This window comes from Aspergillus brasiliensis (genome assembly GCF_001889945.1).
Source record: "Aspergillus brasiliensis CBS 101740 unplaced genomic scaffold ASPBRscaffold_1, whole genome shotgun sequence".
Classification (NCBI taxonomy): Eukaryota; Fungi; Ascomycota; class Eurotiomycetes; order Eurotiales; family Aspergillaceae; genus Aspergillus; species Aspergillus brasiliensis.
In genome coordinates, this window is record NW_027137442.1 from 3201782 (window position 1) to 3226695 (window position 24914).

At 52.2% G+C, this 24914-nt stretch overlaps 8 protein-coding genes across 8 annotated transcripts; 5 read left to right on the top strand and 3 right to left on the bottom strand.

Moving 5' to 3' along the window:
• Positions 1 to 1771: 1771 nt before the first annotated feature.
• On the bottom strand, positions 1772 to 3633 carry ASPBRDRAFT_167240 (GMC family oxidoreductase). The gene has a single exon (XM_067619609.1). It carries the CDS (start codon positions 3566 to 3568, stop codon positions 1907 to 1909), a length of 1662 nt encoding a protein of 553 aa, XP_067485172.1. The 5' UTR covers positions 3569 to 3633; the 3' UTR covers positions 1772 to 1906.
• A 1594-nt stretch (positions 3634 to 5227) lies between these two features.
• Positions 5228 to 7633, top strand: ASPBRDRAFT_61389 (uncharacterized protein; the record flags this gene model as incomplete). Its single annotated transcript, XM_067628306.1, has 2 exons — positions 5228 to 6239; positions 6294 to 7633. The coding sequence occupies 2 exons, from the start codon at positions 5228 to 5230 to the stop codon at positions 7631 to 7633; spliced, it is 2352 nt and encodes a 783-aa protein (XP_067485173.1).
• A 153-nt stretch (positions 7634 to 7786) lies between these two features.
• ASPBRDRAFT_50746 (RNA methyltransferase) lies at positions 7787 to 8688 on the bottom strand (the record flags this gene model as incomplete). Its single annotated transcript, XM_067626601.1, has 4 exons — positions 7787 to 8031; positions 8094 to 8386; positions 8442 to 8540; positions 8603 to 8688. 4 exons carry the CDS (start codon positions 8686 to 8688, stop codon positions 7787 to 7789), a joined length of 723 nt encoding a protein of 240 aa, XP_067485174.1.
• A 220-nt stretch (positions 8689 to 8908) lies between these two features.
• ASPBRDRAFT_113897 (putative Golgi reassembly stacking protein) lies at positions 8909 to 10072 on the top strand (the record flags this gene model as incomplete). The annotated part of the gene is made up of 3 exons (XM_067616772.1): positions 8909 to 9082; positions 9148 to 9231; positions 9290 to 10072. 3 exons carry the CDS (start codon positions 8909 to 8911, stop codon positions 10070 to 10072), a joined length of 1041 nt encoding a protein of 346 aa, XP_067485175.1.
• Positions 10073 to 17734: 7662 nt separating this feature from the next.
• ASPBRDRAFT_114882 (cytochrome P450) lies at positions 17735 to 19456 on the top strand (the record flags this gene model as incomplete). The annotated part of the gene is made up of 3 exons (XM_067616853.1): positions 17735 to 18057; positions 18112 to 18961; positions 19010 to 19456. 3 exons carry the CDS (start codon positions 17735 to 17737, stop codon positions 19454 to 19456), a joined length of 1620 nt encoding a protein of 539 aa, XP_067485176.1.
• A 426-nt stretch (positions 19457 to 19882) lies between these two features.
• ASPBRDRAFT_25544 (uncharacterized protein) lies at positions 19883 to 20563 on the top strand (the record flags this gene model as incomplete). The annotated part of the gene is made up of 2 exons (XM_067622186.1): positions 19883 to 20376; positions 20455 to 20563. 2 exons carry the CDS (start codon positions 19883 to 19885, stop codon positions 20561 to 20563), a joined length of 603 nt encoding a protein of 200 aa, XP_067485177.1.
• Positions 20564 to 20999: 436 nt separating this feature from the next.
• ASPBRDRAFT_25545 (MICOS complex subunit MIC26/MIC27) lies at positions 21000 to 21888 on the bottom strand (the record flags this gene model as incomplete). Its single annotated transcript, XM_067622187.1, has 3 exons — positions 21000 to 21641; positions 21707 to 21799; positions 21862 to 21888. The coding sequence occupies 3 exons, from the start codon at positions 21886 to 21888 to the stop codon at positions 21000 to 21002; spliced, it is 762 nt and encodes a 253-aa protein (XP_067485178.1).
• ASPBRDRAFT_252415 (mitochondrial intermediate peptidase) lies at positions 21852 to 24789 on the top strand. Its single transcript, XM_067622154.1, has 2 exons — positions 21852 to 24440; positions 24561 to 24789. The coding sequence occupies exons 1-2, from the start codon at positions 22203 to 22205 to the stop codon at positions 24600 to 24602; spliced, it is 2280 nt and encodes a 759-aa protein (XP_067485179.1). The 5' UTR covers positions 21852 to 22202; the 3' UTR covers positions 24603 to 24789.
• The last annotated feature ends 125 nt before the right edge of the window (positions 24790 to 24914 follow it).

A 24914-nucleotide genomic window follows, 5' to 3' on the forward strand; every position in this document is an offset into this window, starting at 1 on the left:
CTTGGCGGTAGATGTGAGAAGGTTCAATAAGCTGATTGTCTTCCCGAATCTGGAAAGGAAAGAGCAACATCAAGAGCCGGGACGGAATCTGTCTCTTTATACAGGCACTGAAGGGGGTCACTCATCTACCAGACATCTAGATCTCCCCCCGCTCTCTCTCTCTCTCTCTCTTAGAAAGAAAAGAAAAAAAATTAAAAATTAAAAAAAGATAAAAAAAAAGCCCTCAAACGAGGTCCCACTGCCAATGCCTTGACCCGCGCCATGTAATGCCGTTAGACTCCCCAAGTGTCATATGCCTAACAATGGCCTCTTTGCTTTAGCAAATGTATGTCAATGATCGGTCATGATTATCAAACCGCTGAATGTCAGGGTCCCTTGTGTCTCGCCACGCGGGAAGCTCCATATCAAAGTGGATACTTTGGTTATAATGAACCAACCCGGAAGGGATTGGGCCCTGAGTGATTGATTTGTAATGGACTAATCAATGCTTATCCAAAGATTACTATACTGGTTCTTCAATTCCGCTGCTCGGACATGTCGCGGGCCGAAATGGAGCCCCTTCGTATATGTCAACGGCAAGCCGATTTCAAAGCGTGGCGCCGCGCCGACGAAGAATTCGATGTATATCCGTGTTTCCGAAGCGACAACCCGAGTTCAGTTTAGCGCCGCCACAATGCCGATGTCAAAGTTTGTCAATGCCCCTTCTACAACCATGGAAGGGTTTGTAATTCATGTTCATATTCTCTGTCAGGGAGCAGCATGAAGATTAGGCATCTGCTTGTTTCAACGGTTCACCGAACCCTTGTAGTTAGCCTCTATCTTATTCGTATTAATGGGGCTGTAGAAAGGGCTGCAGAAGGCTACTAGCCAATGAGTTCTAGAACTATCGGCCTTCCATTCCTTCCGTAATCTCCGTGTCTCGCTGGAATTTAGCTATTGATATCAAATATAGGACCCAGACCAGATAGTGTCATTTTGGGCCCGCCGGCCACTTTCCTCCGAAGCCGTGAAATTCTCTTCCTTCTAGCAGAAATAACCTATTCCTCGCACCTAGCGAGAGCAACAAAGCTAACTTTGTGCCGACCCGGATTATTCTTGACTGACTTGAAAGGACATGTGGAAGGCAATGATTGAGGTACACCCATTGGTGGTTGCTCGTCGTACAACTTTGGTTGACAGCAAAAGTCCTGCCCTAAATCGGAATAAATCGGTGTCCTTAACGGTCGTAATTCTCTTCAACCTAAATTGTTCGGGTACACTTTCAATTCCGCACACCAGCAACTACGGGACAAAAGTCACTCAGTTCCGCTGACTAATTTGGCTTGAATAACTTGCCACGGAGTGTGGAGCAATAAAGGTGTAATAAAAAAACATGATGATACATACCTATAAAATAAAAGAGGCATCGAGGGGGGTAGGGAGTGCTTCTGATATAAAGGCATCCCGGGCGCACTGTTCCTTTCACTCGCCGATACTGGGAGAAATCTGACGCATGCAGGCCGGACATGGACGTCGCAACTTTTCAGATGAATGAAGGTGACCATGATCTACTGCAATGTTACCAGGGGCTGGATTAATAGCCGCCACAAGCGAATCGGCTTCTCTGTGGTTCTGGTGACTGGTAGCCTTCTGTCGTGGAGAAAGATATACACTGTGGCTCTTACATGGCTAGGATGTACGTCAACAGAGCTGGAATGATTTCGCGAGCAGGGATAAGAACGGGTTGGGCATGCCCGTTCTTATGTAGCAAAGTAACAGAAGGGAGGCTATTTAGGACGAGCATCATAGACTTGTTGCCAAAGTGTCTAGTTGAAGGATAAACTATTAACCAGATTCGAAATTAAGCACAACACATATATTCATTCCCGTTCAACTTCCTATTCTGAAACATGCAACACACTATCGCCTAGCTTAAGAGGAGATCCGCCGCCTTCTCCGCCATTGCATATAAAATAGCCTGGTAATGTGCCACAAGAGGAACAGGCAGCACACTTGCATCTGCAACACGTAGTCCCTTGACGCCCTTCACACGGAGCTGAGTGTCCACGACCTTCCCCATAGATGCCGAGCCACCTGGATGGAAGAATGTGATTGCTCCATTACTAATGTTTCTATCGATTTCCTCGTCAGTAGAATCAAGCCTAATCGGCTCATTGCCCGGTCGAGGGACCTCGGTATCCACGATATCTTGACCTTCGGGAGTGTCTAACAGGAGTTTGGCCACCCTGCGTATTCCATCCCGGAGAATCGCTCGGTCCACCTCCTTGGAGCAATAGTTAGGGTCAATAACAGGAGCGCTTGTTGGATTCGCATCCGCGATAGTTATCTGCCCGCGTGCTGTTGGGGTCATCAAGAGGACAGCCGTGCTGATATGGGTGCCATCCATGGGCGTCTCGAAGCCTGTGACAGCGCGAGTCATTGGTGCGTAGATGACGAGAATCTCCGAGTGAGCAAACTGTGGATCCAGAAATGGATGGTCTTTGTTGGGGGTACATCCATCGTCTGCTTGGATTGCTCGGACCAAGTCGTCGGCGGGAGTCTGCAGAGTTACGTTCCAGTCATAGGGCACTCCCATCCCATATGCTGGACTGTCCCAAAGGGGCGTCCCCATCGAGAGACCTCGTTCAGGGTGACGCAGCTTCCACCACTGGGGGAAACACATATGATCATGAAAGTTGCGACCCACATCTGGCGAATCTACTCTCAGTGGGATGTTATGTTTTGCCAGCTCATCTGCGGGCCCGATTCCAGAGAGCATGAGAACTTGCGGAGTACGGTACGTTCCGGCTGAAATTATTACCTCTCTCGTGGCGTGATACTCCTGTCCACCGACCACTTTGACTCCTGTCGCAACTTGCTGGCCGTCTTGCTCGTCGAGAGTCACTTTCTCCACCAGTGTCTCAGTAAGTATCGATATTCCCTGGTGCTTAGACAGCCCGTATGCCTCGCTGGCAAGCTGACGCTGTCCGTCACGCCAGTTTTCTCCAAAGTGGGCTAAGCCGAGCGCGCTACCAGCGTTGGCGTCTGGGTTGAACTTGACGCCAATCCGTTCCCAAGCAGAGCGGACTGGCTCCTTGAGAGGGTATTTGCGGTCGGGACTGGTCAGAGCGACGATGGTGTTGGTGATAGGGCCGCTGGTGCCGTGAATGGCCGGGTCGGCGTTGGGATCGTAGTGCGTCTCGACGCGCTTGAAGTAAGGGAGTAGACCGTCGTAGCTCCAGCTAGAGTCACCGACTATGGTTGCCCAGAGGTTGTAGTCGGCAGCGTTACCACGGGTCCAGGTGCCATAGTTGATCGCGGTACCTCCACCCAGCGCCTTGCCCGCGGCGTTATAGCATTCACGGTCGTTGAGATGTTTCTGTGGCACGGTGGTGTAGTCCCAGTCCAGGGGGGAGTGATGAGCTGCAAAGCATGCCAGTGGGGTGCTGGTCAGAGGATGATCGACCACGTTGGGTCCGGCTTCAATGATCAAGACCCGTAGCGACTCATCTTTCTCAGAAAGACGACCAGCCAAGGCACAGCCTGTCAGACCTCCGCCGACGATGATGTAATCGTAAGGCTCAGACATGGTGGCTATGTGTAACTGAAGATGGTGTCGAATGGAAACAGAAACTAGAACAGCAAAGCAATTGTTTGAATGAGAATGCGAGTGAAGGGCTGGGCTGATGGGGATATTTAACTGTTAATCATACCCCAAGCTGGCCAGTTCAGCATAGCCAAGACAGTAGTATGGGATGTTGGAAGGTAGTATGATTCCAATATTGCCTCACGAGAAATGATTGGCTTTTGGCTGCAGCAAGGCTCCGTCTGACAGCGACTAGTTTGAGGAGACGAACAAAGAACCACAAACCCATGGTCCGAACTAGTGACATTAGGGCACTCACTACTGCACAAACCCTGCCTCTCATTCCCTGTCACGGCCCAATATCGACCGGCCTTGCTCGGCCAGTATAGGCCTACCCCAAGCATACCAAACCCAGAGATAGTTGATTACCGTAGCACTTATAGCGAGGCATACATCTGCCTCTGATAGAACCTGGTCAAACTCCAATACTGACAGTATATAACTCATACCATACACGGAATAACATCCAGCACATCATGCTGTCTGGGATTGGACGGCTGGCCTCCATCATGCTCGGTGCTGCAGCTACCCTCGTGGGAGTGGTCACACGAAATAGCGACTTACCGCAGGCCTCTGATGTTGGGTTTGCCAGCGGAGAAGTACTAATAGTAAAGGCTGATATTATAGATGTATGGAAATGTTGGACTAATTGTAAGGGCCGTTGCAATGCATGATACCGTTGGTAAGCTGAGAAAATACTAGATCTGCTGTGCGAAAAAGGCAAAGGCACATTAAGAGAGAAAGTAATTTGAGACAACCCTTGATGAGGGTAACAGTGAAATGGTACAGTCAAGTTATCACTGTAAAGATCCAAGGTGTCTGTAGAATCCTGACAAGATATAGATACACATCTCCTCTGAAGCGACCGATATGGGACTGATATTTCCACTAAGATATCATTGGCATTCCCTCGGGGAACTCGTCTACTTTTGTTTGAGTTAGTGTGTATCACTACTCTGGTATTTCATACAAACGCAGGGAATTTTCAATTCATGGCCTGAACAAGGAAAGGTTGCTAGTTCTTTGGATTTCCTGAAGGAGGCCCTTGGCATTCTATCCAAGGCTTGTGACAGATAGAGAAGACCTGTGGCAGAATGTTAGGTGCGGGTGACACAGTGAGACCCGTAAGCTTATTTTGATATCCGCCTATAACCATGGCATAATAGAGTCAAGGCAGGAAGGTTCTCTAGGGCCTGAATTGCATTTACACTTCCGCCGAATTTTAGCTATGGGCAACATCTTCGGGGGCTCTTAAGGCATGAGCGGGGAAGGGCGTGAACAGCGCATTCGCCTCGGGTTTTTCAGATATCAATGTTTGCGTTACATCCTCCTGCTGATATTATTGAACTGTAAAGATAGCATTTTCTTCAGCAACTGCGTCAACCCGTGATGCCAGCGTCCGGCACTATTTACCCCTCTCTTGCGGCGCCTAATCCAGCTTTGTGGTTGGCGGATGCGATGACGAGGATGAGGCCGAAGTCTCCTGCCTCGCCTTACCAAGAAGAATAGTAGGTTCTACTCCCAAACATTTCGTATCGTACTATGCAATCTGGATTATACATCACAGTGGCTCGAGTGATCCCGATTTGATGTTGAGCCGCAATGCGCCCCAAAAGGCGGGAAGATTTCACAATCGCGATTATTTGCACCCTGCCTCTCGAAGGCGAGGCTGTTGAAGCCCTTTTCGATGAAACATACGATCGCTCTTGCAAATTGTATGGAAAACAACAAGGTGATACAAACTCATATATCAATGGGAGACTTGGTAGACATAATGTCGTGCTCTGCTGCCTGCCAAAAATGGGAAACGGAAGCGCAGCTAGTGTGGCTTCCAGTCTCCAGACCAGTTACACGGGCATCCAACTTGCTCTGGTTGTCGGTATATGCGGAGGCGCACCAAGGCCAGGAAAAGATCAAGAACTGTTTCTGGGCGACGTTGTTATCAGTGACTCTGCGATTGAATATGACTTTGGCCGCCAATACCCTAGTGGTTTTCAGAGAAAGACCGGCGTCAAGGACACGCTCGGCAGGCCGAATCGAGAGATCAGGACACTCCTAAATGCCATGACGGCGCGTCGTTCCCGCGGTGAATTAGAATTCGAGATAATGCATCATTTAGGAGCTCTGCAACAGGTCGACTACAGGTGGCGTCATCCAGGAATCGACGATAGCCTCTTCGACAGTCATTATTCACACATTCACCACGATCCCTCTGTCGGATGCTTGTGTCTGGATAGTGATTCAGTGGATGGCATCTGTGACGAAGCATTAGAAGAAGATTGTTCCGATATTGAATGTGACAAGAGTCGGATCATACGCGGTCGAAAGTCCACTGAGATGCGACAAGTTTCTATACATATTGGAACCGTCGGCTCAGCTGATACAACCATGAAATCTGGACAATATCGTGACAGACTCAACATGGAAGAGGGTTTTATTGGCTTTGAAACAGCGGGGGCGGGAGTGTGGGATACCTTCCCATGCATTATCATAAAGGGCGTGAGCGACTATGCGGACGGCCATAGAAGCAAACCATGGGAAGTATATGCCGCAGCAACAGGAGCCTCAGCGGCAAAGGCTCTCCTTGATTACTGGAGGCCGCGAGGCCCAGAAGGTAAGAACCCAAGTATTACTTGCTGATTAAGATGGCTCAACTTACTTGTTCTAGACATCTCAGTGACTGGCCACTTTGTGGTTCCCTTTGCAAGAAATCAGCACTTTGTTGGCCGCCAGGATGAACTTGACAGGTTAGAAGAGTTGACCTCCACTCCGGAAAATTCAGGAAGACTCGCCATTACCGGACTCGGTGGCGTAGGTAAGACGCAAATAGCTCTGGAGCTCGCTTATCGCATGCACGCCAATGATCCTGAATGTTCCATCTTTTGGATATCCTGTACAAGCCACGAGGCTATTCAAAAAGCCTGCATGACCATTGCGCGACTTATAGGGATTCAGGACGCAAATCCTACAAGTGAGGAGCAGCAAGTCAAACATTACTTCAGCCAGACGAACGATAAGTGGCTGTTAATCCTCGATGGCACAGATGACATGGAGATGTGTTTGGACGACAGCAGCACAGCATCGCCGCTCAGGAATCTCCTTCCTTCTAACCCGCACGGCCGTATCATATTTACCAATCGCAATCGAAAATTAGCCGTGAAGCTTGCATCGCATGATGTGATACATGTCCGCGAGCTCGACGAAATGGCCGGCGTGGAACTTTTGCAAAAATCGTTGATCCAACAGAATCCGATCCAAGATAGAGCTGTTGCGGCCTACCTTGTCAACCAGCTGGCATTTCTCCCACTGGCTATCACCCAAGCCGCAGCATATATCAATGAAAATGGGATAGAAGTATATGACTATCTATTGCTTCTAGGAGAGCCGGAGGAAGATGTCGTGGAGCTTCTAAGTGAGGATTTCCAGGCAGATGGACGCTACGAAGATTCTGTTAATCCAATAGCCCTGACCTGGCTTGGCTCATTTCGCCAAATTGAGAAGGTTGATCCACTAGCTGCCGAGTATCTCTCACTCTTGGCCTGCTTGGACCAGCGCAGTATACCGGAATTATTTTTTCCACGGCCGGCATCGAGAAAGAAGATGGTTGATGCTCTTGGGCTTCTAAGCGCCTACTCATTCGTTGCTATCCGACCTGGTACCAGGTTCATAACTCTACATCGTCTGGTTCATCTAGCAGTGCGGCATTGGTTGAAGAGTGAGGGCCGTCTTTCTCTTTATATACACAAGGCAGCAGAGCGGTTGAATGAGGTACTGAGCAATGATCGTGTAAACGAACGATATCGGAAACAATGTGTACCCCACGCTGAATCTCTATTGCGTGATATTTACCTTACAGCCGTTCAGACGCAGTGGACTATACAGATTCGGTCTGATGGTGACGAAAGTGTAGCGGAAGGAGAAAGACTGCTGGTGCAGGCGAAGACATCGTCTCAAATATGTCCAGATGAGCCGGAGGCCGTGACATATGATGGTACTGCCTTAGCCTAGCCAGGACGAGCATATTTGGGGATTCAGAAGGGTTATTGGATATATCATGGACAGCAGGAACCGGTATTATACACTTGACGCATCTGAGCACTTTGTCTGGTAGAAGATCATAAGAAGACAGAAAGAAAGGGAAACGTATCAGTGTGTGCAGCGTCATTCAAGATTAAAACCACCATAATACACACACAACGCCTTGCTAGCACCTTCCATGCAGTAATGCATCACCACTGACTTCTGGCCGTCCTTGACGAGCTTAGCCATCTGCTTGACATCCGATGTCCGCGGAAGATACAAAACGATGTGTTCTGTGAAAATGGAATACTCCTTATAAAGAGTGGCGAGGGAGTACGGCTCCATAGTACTCAGGTTAAACACCGTGTCTGAGCGATACCCAGGGCCTATATTATAACATTAGTTGTCAGGACACTTGCAAGGTAGAAGAGAAATAGGGTGTGCATACCACCCCACGGGGGACTAGCAAACAAAACGCTATACGGCGCCAAATCCTTGAGGTGGGTTTTGATAATTTCGAAACAATCTCCCTGAAACCAGGTAATCTTGTCCGCCACGCCGTAGATCTTGGCGTTGTGTTTGGCGCACTGCAGCACAGCCGGGTTCTTCTCGATAGCATAGACGCGCTTCCATCTACCGGACAGTGCAAATGCGATTGAGTTACCACCAGCGCCGGCGAAGGCATCTACTAGGATACTGCGTCCTGCGGGAGCGGACTGCGCCATGTGCTCCGCGATTTTGCTGCATTTCATGTATTAGCGGTGCGGTTCCTGTTAGTGGATGAGAACATACGCACTTGGCCACAGGCTCGGGCGTGACTCCAAACCAGGCATCGTCCGTCAGCCAGACTCCCTCATCGTACTTGGAGAAGATCTTGTAGCGTTGCGCCCAGTAGCTATTCCGCAGCGTTAGTCGATTTCAAGTCCTCAAGATGTGGAATGGGCATGATGGTATTACTTCTGAATATCCCACGGCACCTCGCCAATATCATTATAGTGATGTACCTCCTCCGGAGGCACCTCCACGGTAGGGTCTCGAGCCATGATGAGAGTATAAAAGACCGTTGGACAAGGACTGAAGCTAAAGGCGGAGAGACAATCGCATTGCGACGATTATCAGCCATCGCGATAAGCGATAAAGTGTGTTTGCACTGTTTGCACCGCCGGGCAGCTCTCCACGTTGCGCATCTGCCTTTCCTCCGCAATGCCCAATGATCCCATCCTCTCTTCCCCACAAACATATTCGCCCTTCCTCGCCGCAGACATGTTCGGGGCTCTGAATCGGTTTATCGGCTTGGAAACTGAGCCTACTCCGCATGCGCGGGCTCAAAACACCAGCGACAACTCCTTTGGGTTCCAGGTCCTCCGCAACAAGGATGCGGAGCTCCCCTTGGAGCCGTGGTTCGATTTCATTGTCGGGATTAATGGACGGTTAATAGTGAGTGGATATCACCTTTCAGCCAGAGCTTTGCATATGCGCGGGCTGGACTGACTGGCTATCAGGAGGACCCCGATCCCAACCTCTTTGCTACGGAAGTGCGCAACTGCGCCGGATCCAGCGTGACCTTTGAAGTCTGGAGTGCCAAAGTACAAACACATCCGAATAACCTCATATATAATATAATCTCCTAATTTCATTGTGTAGGGCCAAAAAACACACACCGTCTCCATCCCTGTCCCCGCATCCAACCCGACTCTGAACCTCGCACTCCAACTAGCCCCCCTCTCCTCCACCCAAAATATCTGGCACGTCCTCTCCATCCCCTCTCCGCTCAGTCCCGCCTACCGCGCAGGTCTCCTCCCACACTCCGACTACATTATCGGTACTCCGAGCGGGACATTACGGGGTGAATCAGCGCTTGGGGAGCTCGTCGAAGACCACCTGAACCGCACACTAGTCCTATGGGTATACAACAGCGAGTTTGACGTGGTGCGCGAGGTTGAGCTGGTGCCCACACGGGGCTGGGGAGGTGAAGGAGCTCTAGGGGCAGAATTGGGATTCGGAGCACTACACCGGTTGCCGGTCGGTCTGGGTGAGGAAGTGGAAGGTCCGGGTGAGGTGGTCTTTGAGACGCGGGACGATGGCTCATCCGCGCCAGTCGTGGAAGCTCTAGGTCAGGGGCCTGCGCCATCTGGACACTTTCTCGTCCCGGCTAATATGACCTCCCCTCCGCCGTTGTCGGGGCCTCCGAGGAATCTGGCGGCGTCACCAGCTAGTCATTCGTCCGCGGGTCGGCGGCATAAGACGCGTCATACTGGGTCAACTGCTGCAGTGTCGTTTGACGACTACTTTGCGGAGGGCGAGCAGAAGAGCAAAGAGCAGGACTTTGCGCCGTCCCGCAGAGGAACGCCGCTGCCGCCTCCGCCGAAGGCTGGCGTGCGGTCACCGCCGAGCTCCGGCAGTCCGGCGCCAGCGGCTGCTGAATAGTTCAGGGTCCAGAGATCAACTGTGTACAGTAGCCACGAAGTTCCGTTGTTATGATGACCTAAACAAGCTCTATCGTGTAGTGAATACTAGCACGTAAAGGTATTGGTGGACTGGGTTCATGGTGAAGCTCCGTAACCTTCTTACTCCACGTTATGCTTGACTTGGCGCTCGATCTAAATCACTGAATATCCTGCAGCATGAGAGAAGAGGCTCCGTGATATATCAATGATGTTATTCCCATGCAACATGTCAATCTTATAACGGTAGGAGAATTCTGAAGATCTATATACCATTGAGTGGTCTTGCTATACATCCGCAAGTCATGGTGTGATCCATTAGATGGATCTAAGGAAGATCCCCATGATAAGCTGGAAGCTGTCTCTGAGTCTGCCAATATCCAAAATGCAACTTACGTACTGAAGTGGCACAGGCAATATCCCTTTCCAGTGGCAAGGGCCTGTTGAATTAATTGTCCTTCATTCCACCCTCCATCCATCCCTAGCAAAATATCTGTGTAACCTCCCTTCCGCTACAGCAGAGGACCTGATCACAAGTATATTGATCTGCTCTCGGGGTTCCACACTTGGTGTGTGGACACTCCGGACTTCTTTCTCCGCCCTATAACATACCATCCTGTCAACTTATTCAGACAAGCTAAGGAATGCTGGGACAGTTTCTGAACCAATAATCTGAGAAAAAGTATGCGGGGGTAAATGGGACAAGGCGTGTGTGCCATGTCTGGACAAGATCTTCAAAAACCCTCCACAAACAGCTATCTGTAGCCGCCTTTGTAGGTATCTATCTATATGCTATCGAACGGCGAAATCCGAGAGACATCCTTCAGCAGCAAGCTTCCTTGCATATCGGCAGTCATGCAGCACTACGTATATGTTGTGCCAGACGTCCCTTTTTCGTCATAATCTGACGTTGCCCCCCACAATAGGTCAGAATGTGGCTAGCTGATGAAACCTTGACAGTTGTGGAGTCAATGCATTGCAGAGATGTAGATTCTCAAGGGCGAAATATCGCCCAGCTGAGATTCTTGAATCAATTTGTGAAGTTTTGGATTTTCTACCATTGATGGCTATGAGATTAAGGGAAATCCTTACTCGGGCGGCGTCTAAATATGGTATACGAGCTGAAAAAGGTGTGCACATACACTGCGATGTTGATTGTTTGGCTTTACGACCCTACTCGGACTCGTGTGGCGTCTCTGGCATTGAGAAAATTGTCTCTGCTGCAGTGAGACCACAAGAACCCAGTAAGAAAAGACAAAATATGACGATCTCTCCCTCCATTGCCACATTTGATGGGGCAGGCAATAACCCATCATCTGGTGCAAGCCTGGAAATCACCATTGGTCCTGTGAAAGATCGAATGGCAGTATCTAAGACAATGTCACCATCAGACTCCATTTCCAGGAAAGGGTAGAGACACTTATACATACCGAACGTCATTGCCAACAAATTGGACAATAATTCTGTCCAGTCCAGGGTTTATTATCCCATTATAGGCCACACTCCTGATCAGTGGGAAACCCTGCAGCTTTGTAGCGTCGCAGGGTGGAAAGTTCATGTTGACGTAACGATGTGGATACTGGTTAGGCCCTGATTGTACTCGTTAGCCTTTACGGGGCGTTATAAGAATTATGTCGAGATTTGTTAACCAATAGGTGCATTTCTATGCTCTAGGGCAGCATTTGCCGCAAGCGTCAGGTCATTCCGTGTATACGGTCGTCCATCTGCGCTGTTTCATTAGGAGGGAAAGCAACAATGTAACCTGAGGAATACGAACTGCAATTGGTGCCATCTGGAAGCCCGATTATGTTCAAGTTGGCCCTATTGGCGAGAGTGCCCTCGGATGGATTCAAGCTGGCTCCACCAGACGAAGAGTCCTCGGCTGGCTGGGCCTGACAGAGCCAGTAGTATCGAGGAAAGAAGTATGAATTTCATCGTTGATGTGTGCAGAGCAATAGCGGTCAATCGCGTCGGCCAAGGTAGTCGGTCTTGGGTCTGGCTTGGGTCTGGCTTGGGTAATAGTAAAGTAGTGAAGGTCAATGGCAGAGATGGGGATGCCACAGTTTATATATTTTGTCTCTAGACAGATTCCACCATTCGCTAGAAGGAAAGACGTCAACTCGGTGTTGTATATCATCAAGCCTACTATGCAATGCGCCGGAATGCATGGGTTTGTGTTCCTTGCTGCCTTCCTCCGACAGCCACGCAACTACAACCATCGACGATCGTGCAGCTTTCCATGGTAGGTAAGGAGCGACAAGGAACCACGTTGTGTGACAGTTGCCAGATGACTCATTATATGTTGCTGAGTGCATCACAAGCATTCTCTATACTGCATTCCGTAAGACACATCACATGGTCTGCATAGGTAGGCGCTGGTGGCTGAGCTGAAGATGAATCCAACATCACGCCCCGCCCTTCCCCCACGTTTTCATTCTCCACTGCTCCTTTTGATGGAAGGCAGGTCGACTAGATCAATGTGTAGTTGGACGGTAACAGAATGAGGACGGATTACTCATATCCTGGCATCTGATAAACTCATCTAGCTACAGTAGCCTACTGGTAGTACTCCAGATTGGCCATGTAGAACCTAGTGGATCCAAGGCTTTGCGGGAAACATACCAGAGAATGCGCTCAAGCAGACTCAGGCGTTAGGCCAACGGTTATGTGTGGTTAATATTCCTGAAGCACCTTGACCACATCTTCATGGCCGTAATGCTGTGCGAGCTCCAAGGCGCTTTGTTGATTCTTATCCACCTGGAATTTTTTCACCCCTCGAATATTGGCCAGAATGGAAACGATACTCGCACGGCCCATCCTCGCCGCAATCCCCAGCGGAGTGTACCCATCACTATCGCGGTGATCGAGGTCGATGCCAGGGCATGCTACCAGTATCTCCACAACTCTTGCGTGCCCATTGCAGGAGGCTACCCACAGAGGGGTCTGCTGTCCGCGATTATAGTAAGTAAGGTAGGTACAATTAACATCCGCGCCAGCGTCGATCAAGGTTCTGACAACATCATCATGTCCATTCTCAGCGGCTGCCCACAAGGGTGTTGTGCCATTGGCATCTCCGCTATTGAGATCAACGCGGCCAGTGCTTATCAGAGCCTGGACAACGCGACGGTGGCCGTTCGATGCAGCTCTCCAGAGGGGTGTATATCCTGCATGGTCTGGAAGGTCTGTTTCGACCCAAGCAGTGCTTGCGAGGAGATTGACAACCTCAGTATGGCCATTCACTGCAGCGGCCCATAGTGGTGTTGTGCCGTTCTGACCATTGCTATTGATATTGACTTGACCAGTGGAGATCAGGATCTGGACTGTTTCTACGTGCCCTTCGGATGCCGCTACCCAGAGCGCTGTACTATCATACATGCCTGGACAGTTCAGATTGACCCCTTCCGTGTTAGCCAGAACCGTGACAACGCCACTGTGGCCATATTTCGCAGCTGTCCAGACTGGTGTTACACCTTGATGACCCCTCCGATTATGAAGGATCCGACGGGTAGAGACGAGTATTGCCACAATCTCCTCGTATCCTTTTTCGGCTGCTAGCTGCAGAGGCGTCGTGCCATCCTGGGCTTGCCGGTCGACGTCTGTTTCTGCATGTCCAATCACTAACCTGACTATGCTGTCTTTGCCAAGGTGAATGGCTGCTTCCAATGGGGTGCTCGCTCCGACTCCGCTGACGTTCGGGTCTAAACCCTTCATGGTAATCATGGCTTGAACTACGTCTTCGTGGCCGTTGGATACCGCTGCCCACAATGCCGAACGACCAGATGTGTCTATATGATTGATGTTCACACGACCCGAGCTTTCAAGATATCTGACAACCTCTGTGTAGCCGTTCGAGGCTGCAATCCAAAATGGCGTTTCCCCACGAGCGTTAGGCACGTCCAGGTCAAAACCATGATCTTGGCAAACCGACTGGACAACCTCCAGGTGCCCATTAGCGGCTGCTAGCCATAATGGCGTCTCCCCGTTTTCGTTAACCATCAATAGCCCATAAGAGCCCTTCTCCTCTAACCGCGCTTTTTCGAGGAGAAGATGGAAAATCTTCGCGTGGCCCTTGTTGGCGGCGGCGAGGTGAAGGGCCGAGTCTCCGGAAGGAGCCACAGAAAAGATATTCGTGTACCAGCCCGACAAAAACATCGGAATCGCTTCCACGAAGTTGAGGAGCGTGGCGGCTATAAGGGGGGTATAGCCGTCGGAATCATAAAGATTCCGATTTACCCGGTCACAATCAAGAAAGCATTTGGTCAGCTCGACATCTCTCATAAATAGTGCAGACTCGAGAGGTGTTTTTCCTGACGGGCCTACCACATTCGGATCCGCAGCCTCACTTGCCAACAGGGAGTCAATAACAGCTATATGTCTTCCATTAATGGCCCACAGTAGCGGTGAATATCCGGAAAGGTCGTCGGTATGGCGAGCACCACGGGCGAGCAGCCAATTCACGAGAGCTAGATTTCCCCACCGACAGGCATGTGATAACGGCGTCTGGCCAAATGAGTCCGGTTTGTCATGATCATGAGCGTCTAATATGTTGATCAAGAGCTTGTGTAGGTTCGGCGTATTGAGGTCAAGATACCAAATATGCTCCTGCCACCATGCCACTGCATATTGGTAAAGGGCCCAGGGCACGATGTCACGCGGCCTGGAGGCTTGCAGGCATTGCATTAGACTGTACCCAACGTCCGTATCCTTGCTCTTCTTCAGTCTCAGCAGCTTCAATGCAAAGCTTTGGGATTGGGAACGAGCGGGAACTGTTGAATTGACTACCGCCATTGTCACCGAGCTGGAGCTGATTTTGGGTGCCTTGACAGTTGACAATTGCTTGAAGAAAATCTCGTAGCTCAGATAGGTTGCAATAATCATTGCCATGGTTTGATGTGCACGGATCACATCGCAACGTTCTTCACGGTGGTCGCATAAGAACGTTCTCACACTATGGTGCACCATTCGAATAGTTGAACTTTCTTCATCTACAGTAAGCAGACTCCCACAGCAGGCTAATGTTGCATGTATGTCATTTAGTCTCCTCGTAGGGTCCCACGACGTCTTCCAAGGAACGACACTGAGGGCTTCTCTCATTTCCTCTGTGGACAGTGGCCTGCATGCGACAGTAACCAGATCCAAGATCTTGGATTGATATGTGGCGCCGGAGAGGCTAGACTTTTGCAGTATCGTAGTGTATAGCGCTGAGAGGTCCTGGGGCAAATTGGCAATTGCCTTTCGCATATCTGCGTCTGTTCTCTTAAGACACAGGGCTTCTATCTGCAGAGCCGCCCACAGGAACATGCCCTGAGCTCCGTGAGAGAGGCTATCCTGAATCTCGAGAATCAGGGCAGGGTCATTTATCACAAGTTTTCCGGATTGAAGACATCTCTCCAATTCGGCGTCTATATAAGCATCGATGTCGGGTTTGTTGTTTTCCACAGGAAGAATCCGCTGGTTCGAAAGCTGTTTTAGTTCTTGCAGAGAGTCCGCCGGCTCCGGCCTTATAGATACGCACAATGAGAACTTGACCAAACGTTGGACTTCATGTAAAGATGCCAAGATGACTTGCCGCGCTTCTGCATCGCAATGCATCAAGCCATCTAGTACGAAGAAGGCCTCGAAGTGCGCCGGTAGTATCTTCTTTAGTAGATATATGATGTCGTCAACCTCGAGAGAATGCCTGTCTCCCAGGACATCGCAGGCGAAGTCGATATCGTTTTCCGATTGCAGCAGCTGTCGTGCTAGAGACCCAATTACAGTTTTCGGGGTTAAGCTCTGCGTTGAATCATGTTGACAGAAGAAGTATGCCACCACTGTCTGCTTCGTCACATGTAAATTGAGGTCATCCACCATGTTGGCCAGAATCACGGACTTTCCGGATCCTAGCTTGCCTGTACATACGAGTGTAAGCGATCGATGTGTGCCTGGGCCTTGTTGAGCTTTCCAGTTCTTATACACCGCTGAGGTCTCCAAGAGAGTGGTAGTACCGAGCTTGCGAATCCGCTTCCAGTCCTGTTCGTAGTCGTACGTAGAGCAAGCATCCAGTACGCGCTGGCGCGCTCTAAGTCTTCTCGCGTGGGATTGAGACTCGAATCGTTTAGTAACCTGAGACCTAAACCACGAATTATCCTCGGCCTCCAGCGATAGTTGCTGAACCATGAGTAAGTTCACCTCTTCCTTGATGGCGTTGGCCCAGAGTTCGAGGTCAGATTGGTAGCCTTTCAGGGAAGGCGTCAAGCTAGAAGCCCACTGGCCGAAGGCTGTCTTCCGACTCAACTTTGCGACATGATGGCACAGCTGCACAACGGTGATGAAGTATTCCAACATTGACGCTCGGAGCCGCTGTGACTTAGGATAGACAGCGCCCATTAGTTGATAGCGAGGTGCAGAGCGGCCCACGGCCATGAGCATGGCCGATAGCTGTTCAAAGTAGGTCGAGTACTTGACGATAGACTGGAGGCCTCATCAGAGGCTGCCACAGACTGACATATATGCTGCAGCATACTTACCAGAAGTGACATCCGTACCAACGCCCAGATTCCACAGGCCAGGAGGCTCTGCGAAGCACCCAAGACGATGTCCCCAAGCGCAGCGAACTCCTGCACTGCTTGAAGAATGTTCGTTAGCCGCGATCCGAAACATCGTCCTTGCAGGCCAGCCGATCGGTTGATCTCGGCCGTCAACTGCATCACATCGCGAACATTGGGTGGGATTCCAGCTGCCTGGTATGATCGCAGGGTAGCCTTTTCCAGCGATGAGCAGTCGGCCTGAAATTCGGAGATGGCTTGTCCCAGTCGAACCTCGGGTTTCAGTCTCGCGGCTTTGGTGAGAGCGGTGGTCATCGTGGACCTGAACTGCGAGATAAGTGGGATACATATACCACTTTAGCAGAGATGAAAAGGATGCAGGATCAGCGAAGGTTGGATGAAGACGAGCCAGCAACACGGGCAAGGCTGTGGTGGGGGAGGATGAAGGATGGAGGGAGGCGGTGCTGTTGGCGCCAGTCCGATGCCCAATCGCAGCCCATCTTAGCTTTCATGGTGGCATTCGTAGTCGAGAACAAATTAATTCTCATTTGATTCCACTCCTTTTGTCGATAGAGGATCGTAGGGGATGTAAGTTAGTAGAAGTGCTCAAATTAACTAAGAGATTAAGAGTAGTGCCACACTGGTCGAGGTGGATAACCCGATCGCGGAACCGGCCCAATAGTAAGGCCCACCCCAATTGGCTTCTCCACAGCTACAATATCTCTCTACTATTTCCCAAGTCACTACCACCACTACGACTACTACTACTAGGAGTACTCTCACCTTCACACAATCTACTCCGTGGATTCTGGCTTATGGTGTATAAGCCGGTGATGGGGTGCCTCTAAAAGAGAGAGAGAGAGATCTGGACAAGACCTTCGCTCCATGGAAACACCCATAAACTAAGTATGATCTGACCCATCAGGAACCACGCCAGGATTCCCACCAGCTTAGCGCTGACACGCTCAGCCTCTGATTCATCCATATAAGTAGTAGCACAGCTGTCATCCTCGCGACTAATCTGCCACAGAATTGCGCTGACACTCTTAGAACCATCGTTGTGTCTCACTAGCATTATCCCTCCTCTGCAGCTCCCTGCGTTGTCAGCCCGATCGGCAATGGTGGAGATCAGCCTGCGCGCCGCCTTGGCCATCCTGACCGGCATCTATCTCCTCTACAAACTTCTCTCCTTTGTCCGCTACTACATCATCGGTCGTCGCAGCGGATATCCCCTAGTCGTGACTCCCGTGTTCACTCGCCATTCGCTCTGGCAGATCGTAGGCCCGACGTTTCAAGTGCAGCTGAAACGCTACCTTCCCACATGGCTCTTTGAACATCTTGATATCCACATCCACGGGTGGGAATTTCGCCACAAGAATGCCATGCATCGTCGATATGGAAAGATCTTTGCCATAGTCTCGCCTGATGAGTGCTCATTGTGGTGAGTCCATCAGCCCACATACATTCAATCTGCCATCTTTCTGACCCCATCCAGGATAGCGGACCCAACCGTCGGCGCAACGGTTCTGCAGCGACGCAAAGACTTCAACCAGCCCGATGTCGTAGCGAAGTTTATGGGCTTCTTCGGACCAACCTTAGTCCAATCCAACGGTGAAGACTGGACCCGCCAGAGGCGTATCATCGCCCCGCAACTCAACGAGGCCATCATGGGTGAGGTGTGGGAAGAGTCCTGTCGCCAGGCGCGTGCTATGCGAGAGTATCTCCTGCAGCATCCCGGCGGGGAGACCTTGACCGGACTTCGCAGCATCGCCATCAATGTCCTTGGTCAAGCTGGCTACGGGCAGAACCAACCATGGTCGCCTGATTTTGTCGAAACCCTCGGACAGGACTGGCAGGGCGCAAGAGTCTCATACTTTAAGACGATTGCTATGGTTACCGACCGGTTCGTGGAGGCGGTGTTGATTCCAAACTCGTTGAAATTGATGCCTTTTATGCCCGAGTCGGTGCGTCGACTGGGTCAGCAAATGATGAAAGTGCCACAGTATATCAAGGAAATTCTGGACGAGGAGCGAAACGCTAAACCGAGTGAGGTACCTAAGAAGCGCCACAATTTGCTAGATATGCTGGTGCGATATGCGGAACATGGAGCGGAGAGTTCTGCGAAGCTGTTCCTGTCTGACGCAGAGATTAGCGGCAATCTGTTTGTGTTTACCGCAGCTGGCTTCGACACTACTGCCAACACAATGGGATACGCTGTGATGCTGCTAGCGCAGTATCCAGAGTGGCAGGACTGGTTGCGGGAAGAGGTGGCTCGGCTGGACGCGGATGTTTCGTCGTGGGGGTACGAAACGTTCTCTCAATGCCCGCGGGTGTTGGCTGTCATGGTATGTGATGCTTATACAGTCAGTAAGAACAATTGCTAACCCTGTCAGTTTGAAACCCTCCGACTTTACACACCTGTCCTCCACTCCACACGCTGTGTGGCCACGACGCAGCAGATCGCCGATGCCGACGGCACGCATGTGCTAACACCCCCGATGGACGTGTTTGTCTCGCAGCAGAGCATCCACAGGGACCCGAACGTCTGGGGACCGGACGTCGATGAGTTCCGGCCCACGCGGTGGATCGACGACGCCGGTCAAATAGTGACCCCGGCGAAGGGCACGTTCATTCCATGGTCGGCAGGACCCAGGATATGTCCGGGCTTGAAGATGTCGGAGGTGGAGTTTGTCGGGGCCATGGCAACCCTATTCCGACACACGCGGTGCGAGCCAATGCAGGAAGGAAGACTGCTGCAGCAGATGGAGGATTCGGTACCAAAGTTGACGCTGCAGGTGAGGGAGCTACGAGAGGTGCAGTTGCGGTGGGTGCCTGCGTGATATCGTGACAACCAACCATTTTGCTCGTATCTACACAGTACGTGAATAATCAACAAACATGAAGAAGAAAAGACCGATAAGACAGCAGTAACCCACCAAGTTTATCTTCTCCACGGCCCGGCATTATACCATTAGACGGTTGCTGGCCAATCACACGCACGAACATCCGAGAAGCTCGCAAACTCCCCCTCAAAACATACTAGTCACTTGTCTATGCTCAACAGTGCAAGAAGAGTCCAGACGCCTGTCAAGACCCTGAACCATCACTAACAACCTACAATATCGCATAGCACCACCTTCCCCTCCCATTTATACCAAAATATCGTAGATAAATATCAGCCCATCATCCCACAACCATAACCCCCTCAATCACACCCAACCATACCCATTCATCAACCCACACACACATCCACATCCACCGTCACGATGTCCAATAACCACCTCCCAATTACCATTACCACCATCACAGTGACCCTCCTCTTCCTCGCCTCCTTCTCCCTAACAACCTACACTTTAACCACCTACCTCCACCTCGCCCACACCGCAACATCCCTCGTCCCCAAAGCCATCATCCACGACACCGGAATCCTCGCAACAACCTCCTACCATATATTCACGACGATCCTCACCTCAGTCACCTTAATCACCACTACCTTCCTATTCCCAAGAATAATAGGAATCAAATGGATCCAAAAAACCCTCCTCACATCCCTCGCAACCCTCCTCCTCACGACAAGTCTCCTCGCGTACACTATCATCCTGGCTACGAGAAAGGTCTCCTTTGGGGACGTGGGCCCGCATGTTACTGTTTATTTAGATGAGGGGGTTGGAGGGGAGAAGAGGTTGGTTTATCGAGATGATGGGAGGGCTGTGGCTGGGTTGGTGTTGGGGTGGGTTGGGTGGTTGGGGATGATCATTGTGTAAGTTTATACCTGTTGGATTTGGGAGGATGTTTGGTGGGTGACTGAGTGGACTGGCTAATGTTGTTTCATCTCTAGGTGTGGGTTGCTGGTGGTTACTAGACAGGGGAAGAGTGAAGGGAGAGGGGAGGTGGGCATGGATAGTAAGAAGGAGGTGGAGGAGAGTAGTAGAACGGAGTCTGTCTAGGTAAGACTGAAGGTGGTGGAGAGGGGCCTTGGAGATTCTAAAAAAGGTGGTTCGGGGTGGATGGGTGTGCATGAGGGTGGTAATTATAATGGATAGTATGAGGTGATGAATGATGGGTTATGAGTGATGTTATAGTATGTCAATGATAGTAGTGTTAAAATATATTATGTCGATCCATATACTACTATTGGCATTCTCTTGGCATTATTGTTACTATTGTGAAACTAATAACGACTCGTAGTAATTGAATTTGATACTCGTAGTTAAATGCCACACAAGCAGTACTCGTGTTCATTTAAATAATAGGAACGATAATATAGTGCATGTTCTACTTTACTAACACCAGATAGCAGAGTAAACGCTCATTCGTCTACTTAAAGTACATATGCAAGAACTAGATCAACCCATTCTAAAAAACACTGGCCCAGTGGCTACTTTAGTGTCCCTTGCTCACCACCTCCTCCAACTTCTTCCGCACATCACCGATCTTCTCCTCCATCATGGCCCGCGCCATGCCGCTGTGCGCAATCCCCGTGTACCACAGGTGCTCGGCCTTCTCGCGCACCTGCAGATGCGTGTCCGCCACCGCCGGCACCCGCTTCTCGTACTCCCAGACCAGGTCCGACACGTTGCGCATGGTCACGGGCAGCAGGGTCCAGGCAGCCACGGTACCGAAGGCCAGCGGGGACGCCGTGCGCAGCAGGATACCACGGTTCCGCGACACGATGGAACCGGCCATGGCGGCCACAACGACGTAGACTCCGCCGGGGAGCAGGCGTTCGCCGGACTCGGGCGACGGGGCCAGCGAGGCGACGGTGTTGGTGAAGGCGTTCTCAATGTGCAGGGCACGCGACAGGAAGTTGTTGAACTTGGTCTCGACGGCCAGGGAGTTCTCGTAGAGGAAGAGACGGGCCTGACGCACCTGAGCGGTCAGGATGTCGGTGGGAGTAGGGGAAGACGGAGAGGAGAAGAGCGTGGACACCGGAGCGGCCGGGGTGGTGGTGGTCGGGGCCGGAGCGACGACGGGCTTGGAGACGGCCGGGATCTCGGTCGGGAAGTCATCGTAGATGGGTTTTTTCTGGACGCGACCTTAAGTTAGGAGGATAGTCGTACAGAGGAATCAGGCCATATCCGAATACGTACAGCATCGCGAGGCTCCTCAGCAAAAGCCGTTTGCCGGGGATAGAGGGCGATACCGCCAGCCAGAAGAGTGGCCGCGATGGGGGCCACAGCCCGCTGGAGGGAGTTAGCGGGGATGTCACAGTGCAGACGGAAGAAACAGGAAGTGACCAAATTACCTGCTTCAGCATTGGCCGGAAAGACATGATGGGGGGAGGCCAATGGAGGGAAGAAGTGAGGGAGGGAGGTGGAAGAGAGAGAGGCTAAGTTGGAGGTTCAAGATGGAATGACGGCCTGAGGTCGGCCGCCAAGCCTTTTTTTTCGTGAGTTTGGCGGCTTTGCGGCTCGAGCCTCCGTCATCGTCCGCTCTCTCTCCCTCCCTCTTTTTTACTTCCCACCCCCGTCACTCTTCCTTTTAATCCTCACCATCTGGTGTGGTTTAATGTTGTTCTCTTATTATCGGTGATGGTCTAATCTCCATGTCGACTTCCTTTCCCGCTGCCTCCCCCTGAACGCCATCATGGGAGCTCCTCTGCTGCTCCCACTCCGGCGTCGGCCGTGGACTTGCAGGACCTGTCTGCTGCAGGCCCGTCGCTCGCTCGAGACTGCCGCCTCGCCGGCGACCCATCGCACAGCCTACGATTACCTTCCGACCAAGAACGATGCCCAAAAGAAGTCCGATGACGACACCCTACGCCGCGTCTTCGACTCGCAGCCGTTCTGGCGCGAATTCAGCCAGCGCAGTGCCGCCCACCTCAAACCTACCGGTCTGGTCCAGAATCAGTACCTGACTACTCCCGATGGTTTCCGCGTCTTCGCGACCACCACCCTGCAGAAGTGCCAGGCCATCGTGGCCAAGGTGCTGGCCGGTACAACGCTGGAGGATTACCGGAGTATGGCCCGCGATCTCGATCGCCTCAGCGACTTGCTCTGTCGAGTCATCGACCTGTCGGACTTTATCCGAGTCATCCATCCCGATCCGCGCGTGCAGGAGGCCGCGACGCAGGCGTACGCCCTCATGTTCGAGTACATGAACGTGCTCAACACCACCACCGGCCTCAACGACCAGCTGAAGAAGGCCGCCGCGAATCCCGAGGTTACGGCCCGTTGGTCCGACGAGGAGAAGATCGTCGCCCAGATCCTCATCAAGGACTTTTCCAACTCGGCCATTCACATGCCCCCGCATGCGCGACAGCGTTTCGTCAACCTATCCAATGATATCAGCCAACTGGGCAATACCTTTGTCAACGCGGCCGAGCCGGCCAAGTCGCACGTGACCGTGAGTGCCAACAGCCTGCGCGGCCTCGACCCCATCCTCGTGCAGCAGATCAAGCGGTGGAACCGGACGGCCTCCGTGCCCAGCATGGGCTTGATCCCGCGCCTGGCGCTGCGGTCGGTCCACGACGAGGGCGTGCGGCGGGAGGTCTACTTGGCTACACGCACCTCCAGCACCCGCCAGATCCAGCGGCTCGAGCAGCTGCTAGCCAAGCGCGCCGAGCTGGCTCAACTCTCTGGCTACGAGAGCTTCGCTCACATGACTCTGAGCGACAAGATGGCCAAGACTCCGGAGGCGGTGTCCAACTTTCTGACCTCGCTGGTGGGCAGTAACCGGCCCTACGTGCAAGAAGAGCTGGCGCAGCTGCAGAGCATGAAGGGATCCTCTGGCCGGTTGCAACCGTGGGACCACGCCTACTATGTCCACCAACGGGTGCTGCAGTATTCACAGTCGCGCCGGTCGCGGGAGCTCAGCGCGGTGCCCGAGTTCTTCTCCCTGGGCACGGTCATGCAGGGACTGTCTCGGCTATTCGACCGGCTCTACGGTGTCCGGCTGGTGCCCCAGGAAACGGCCGCCGGAGAGACCTGGAACTCGGATGTGCGCCGATTGGACGTGGTGGACGAGGCGGACCGCCACATTGCTGTCATCTACTGCGATCTGTTCTCCCGCCCCAACAAGCACCCGAACCCGGCCCACTACACGCTGCGGTGTGCCCGTGAGATCTCCGCGGAGGAGGTGGCCGAGTGCGCCACCACGATGGATGCCTCCGCTCATCCCAACGATGGCATGGCGACGGCCGTTGACCGGGACGCCAAGACGCTCCGCCAGCTGCCCACGATCGCGCTGGTGTGCGACTTCCCCGAGCCGCCTGCGACAGGGACGGGCCGCCCGTCCCTGCTGAGCGAGCACAGTGTGCGGACCCTGTTCCACGAAATGGGCCACGCACTGCACTCTATCCTAGGACAGACGCGGCTGCAATCCATCTCCGGAACGCGATGCGCGACCGACTTTGCCGAGCTGCCGTCGGTGCTGATGGAACGGTTTGCCACCGCCCCCGAAGTGCTGGCTCTGTACGCCCGTCACTGGGAGACGGACGCTCCGCTGTCGGAGAGCATGATGCAGCACATGGAGAAGGACCGCACGGCTCACGGCTCGATCTACGGCGCGATGGAAAACGAGTCGCAGATCCTGATGGCGCTGGTCGACCAGGCATACCACTCTCTCCCTGCCGGCCAGGCCGCTTCCATCGACAGTACTGCCGTCTTCCACCGGGTCTCTGCCGAGCACTGCACCCTCCCCGATCCGACCGATACCAAGCCCCCGACCTCCTGGCAGGGCTTCTTCGGCCACCTGCACGGCTACGGCGCCACCTACTACAGCTACATCTTCGACCGGGCGATCGCCAACAAGCTGTGGGAGGACGTGTTCCAGCAGGGCAAGGCGGCAGTAGATCGACGGGCCGGTGAGCGGTACAAGAATGAAGTGCTGCGCTGGGGCGGTGGGCGCAACGGCTGGAATTGTGTGGCGGGCGTGCTGGGCAGCGCCCATCCCGCCAATGCCGATGGCCGACTGGTTGAAGGCGGCGATGAAGCCATGCGTGAGGTGGGTCGCTGGGGATTGGGACGTGATGGCGTGTCCGAATAATTTCATTGGTCATGTATACTATGCAAGATACAAGTGACATAGCAATAGATATCCTGTAAATTGAATACCCTTGATGCTTCGTTTTCACCCGTTTGTCTTACATGGACAACCTAGTTTTATCTTCGCACTACAACACTGTATCACCACCACCCGCCACGCGATCCTACAGTATGCCGGTGGATATGCCGCCGTGGCACAAACGCAGCGCCAGTCCCACCTCCATCCACGGCACAGACACCGTTGACGCATCTGCATGTGAGAAGTATTAACCATGCATGCTATGCCTGCACATGCACACCCCCATAAAGGAGG

What these genes read in the sequence shown, in the direction of transcription:
- ASPBRDRAFT_167240 (XM_067619609.1), bottom strand. Translation starts at nt 3,568, where the DNA reads ATGTCTGAGCCTTACGATTACATCATCGTCGGCGGAGGTCTGACAGGC.
- ASPBRDRAFT_252415 (XM_067622154.1), top strand. Translation starts at nt 22,203, where the DNA reads ATGGGAGCTCCTCTGCTGCTCCCACTCCGGCGTCGGCCGTGGACTTGC. An exon ending in GTGAGCGGTACAAGAATGAA is followed by an intron (nt 24,441 to 24,560) that starts GTGCTGCGCTGG and finishes GCCATGCGTGAG; the next exon opens with GTGGGTCGCTGGGGATTGGG.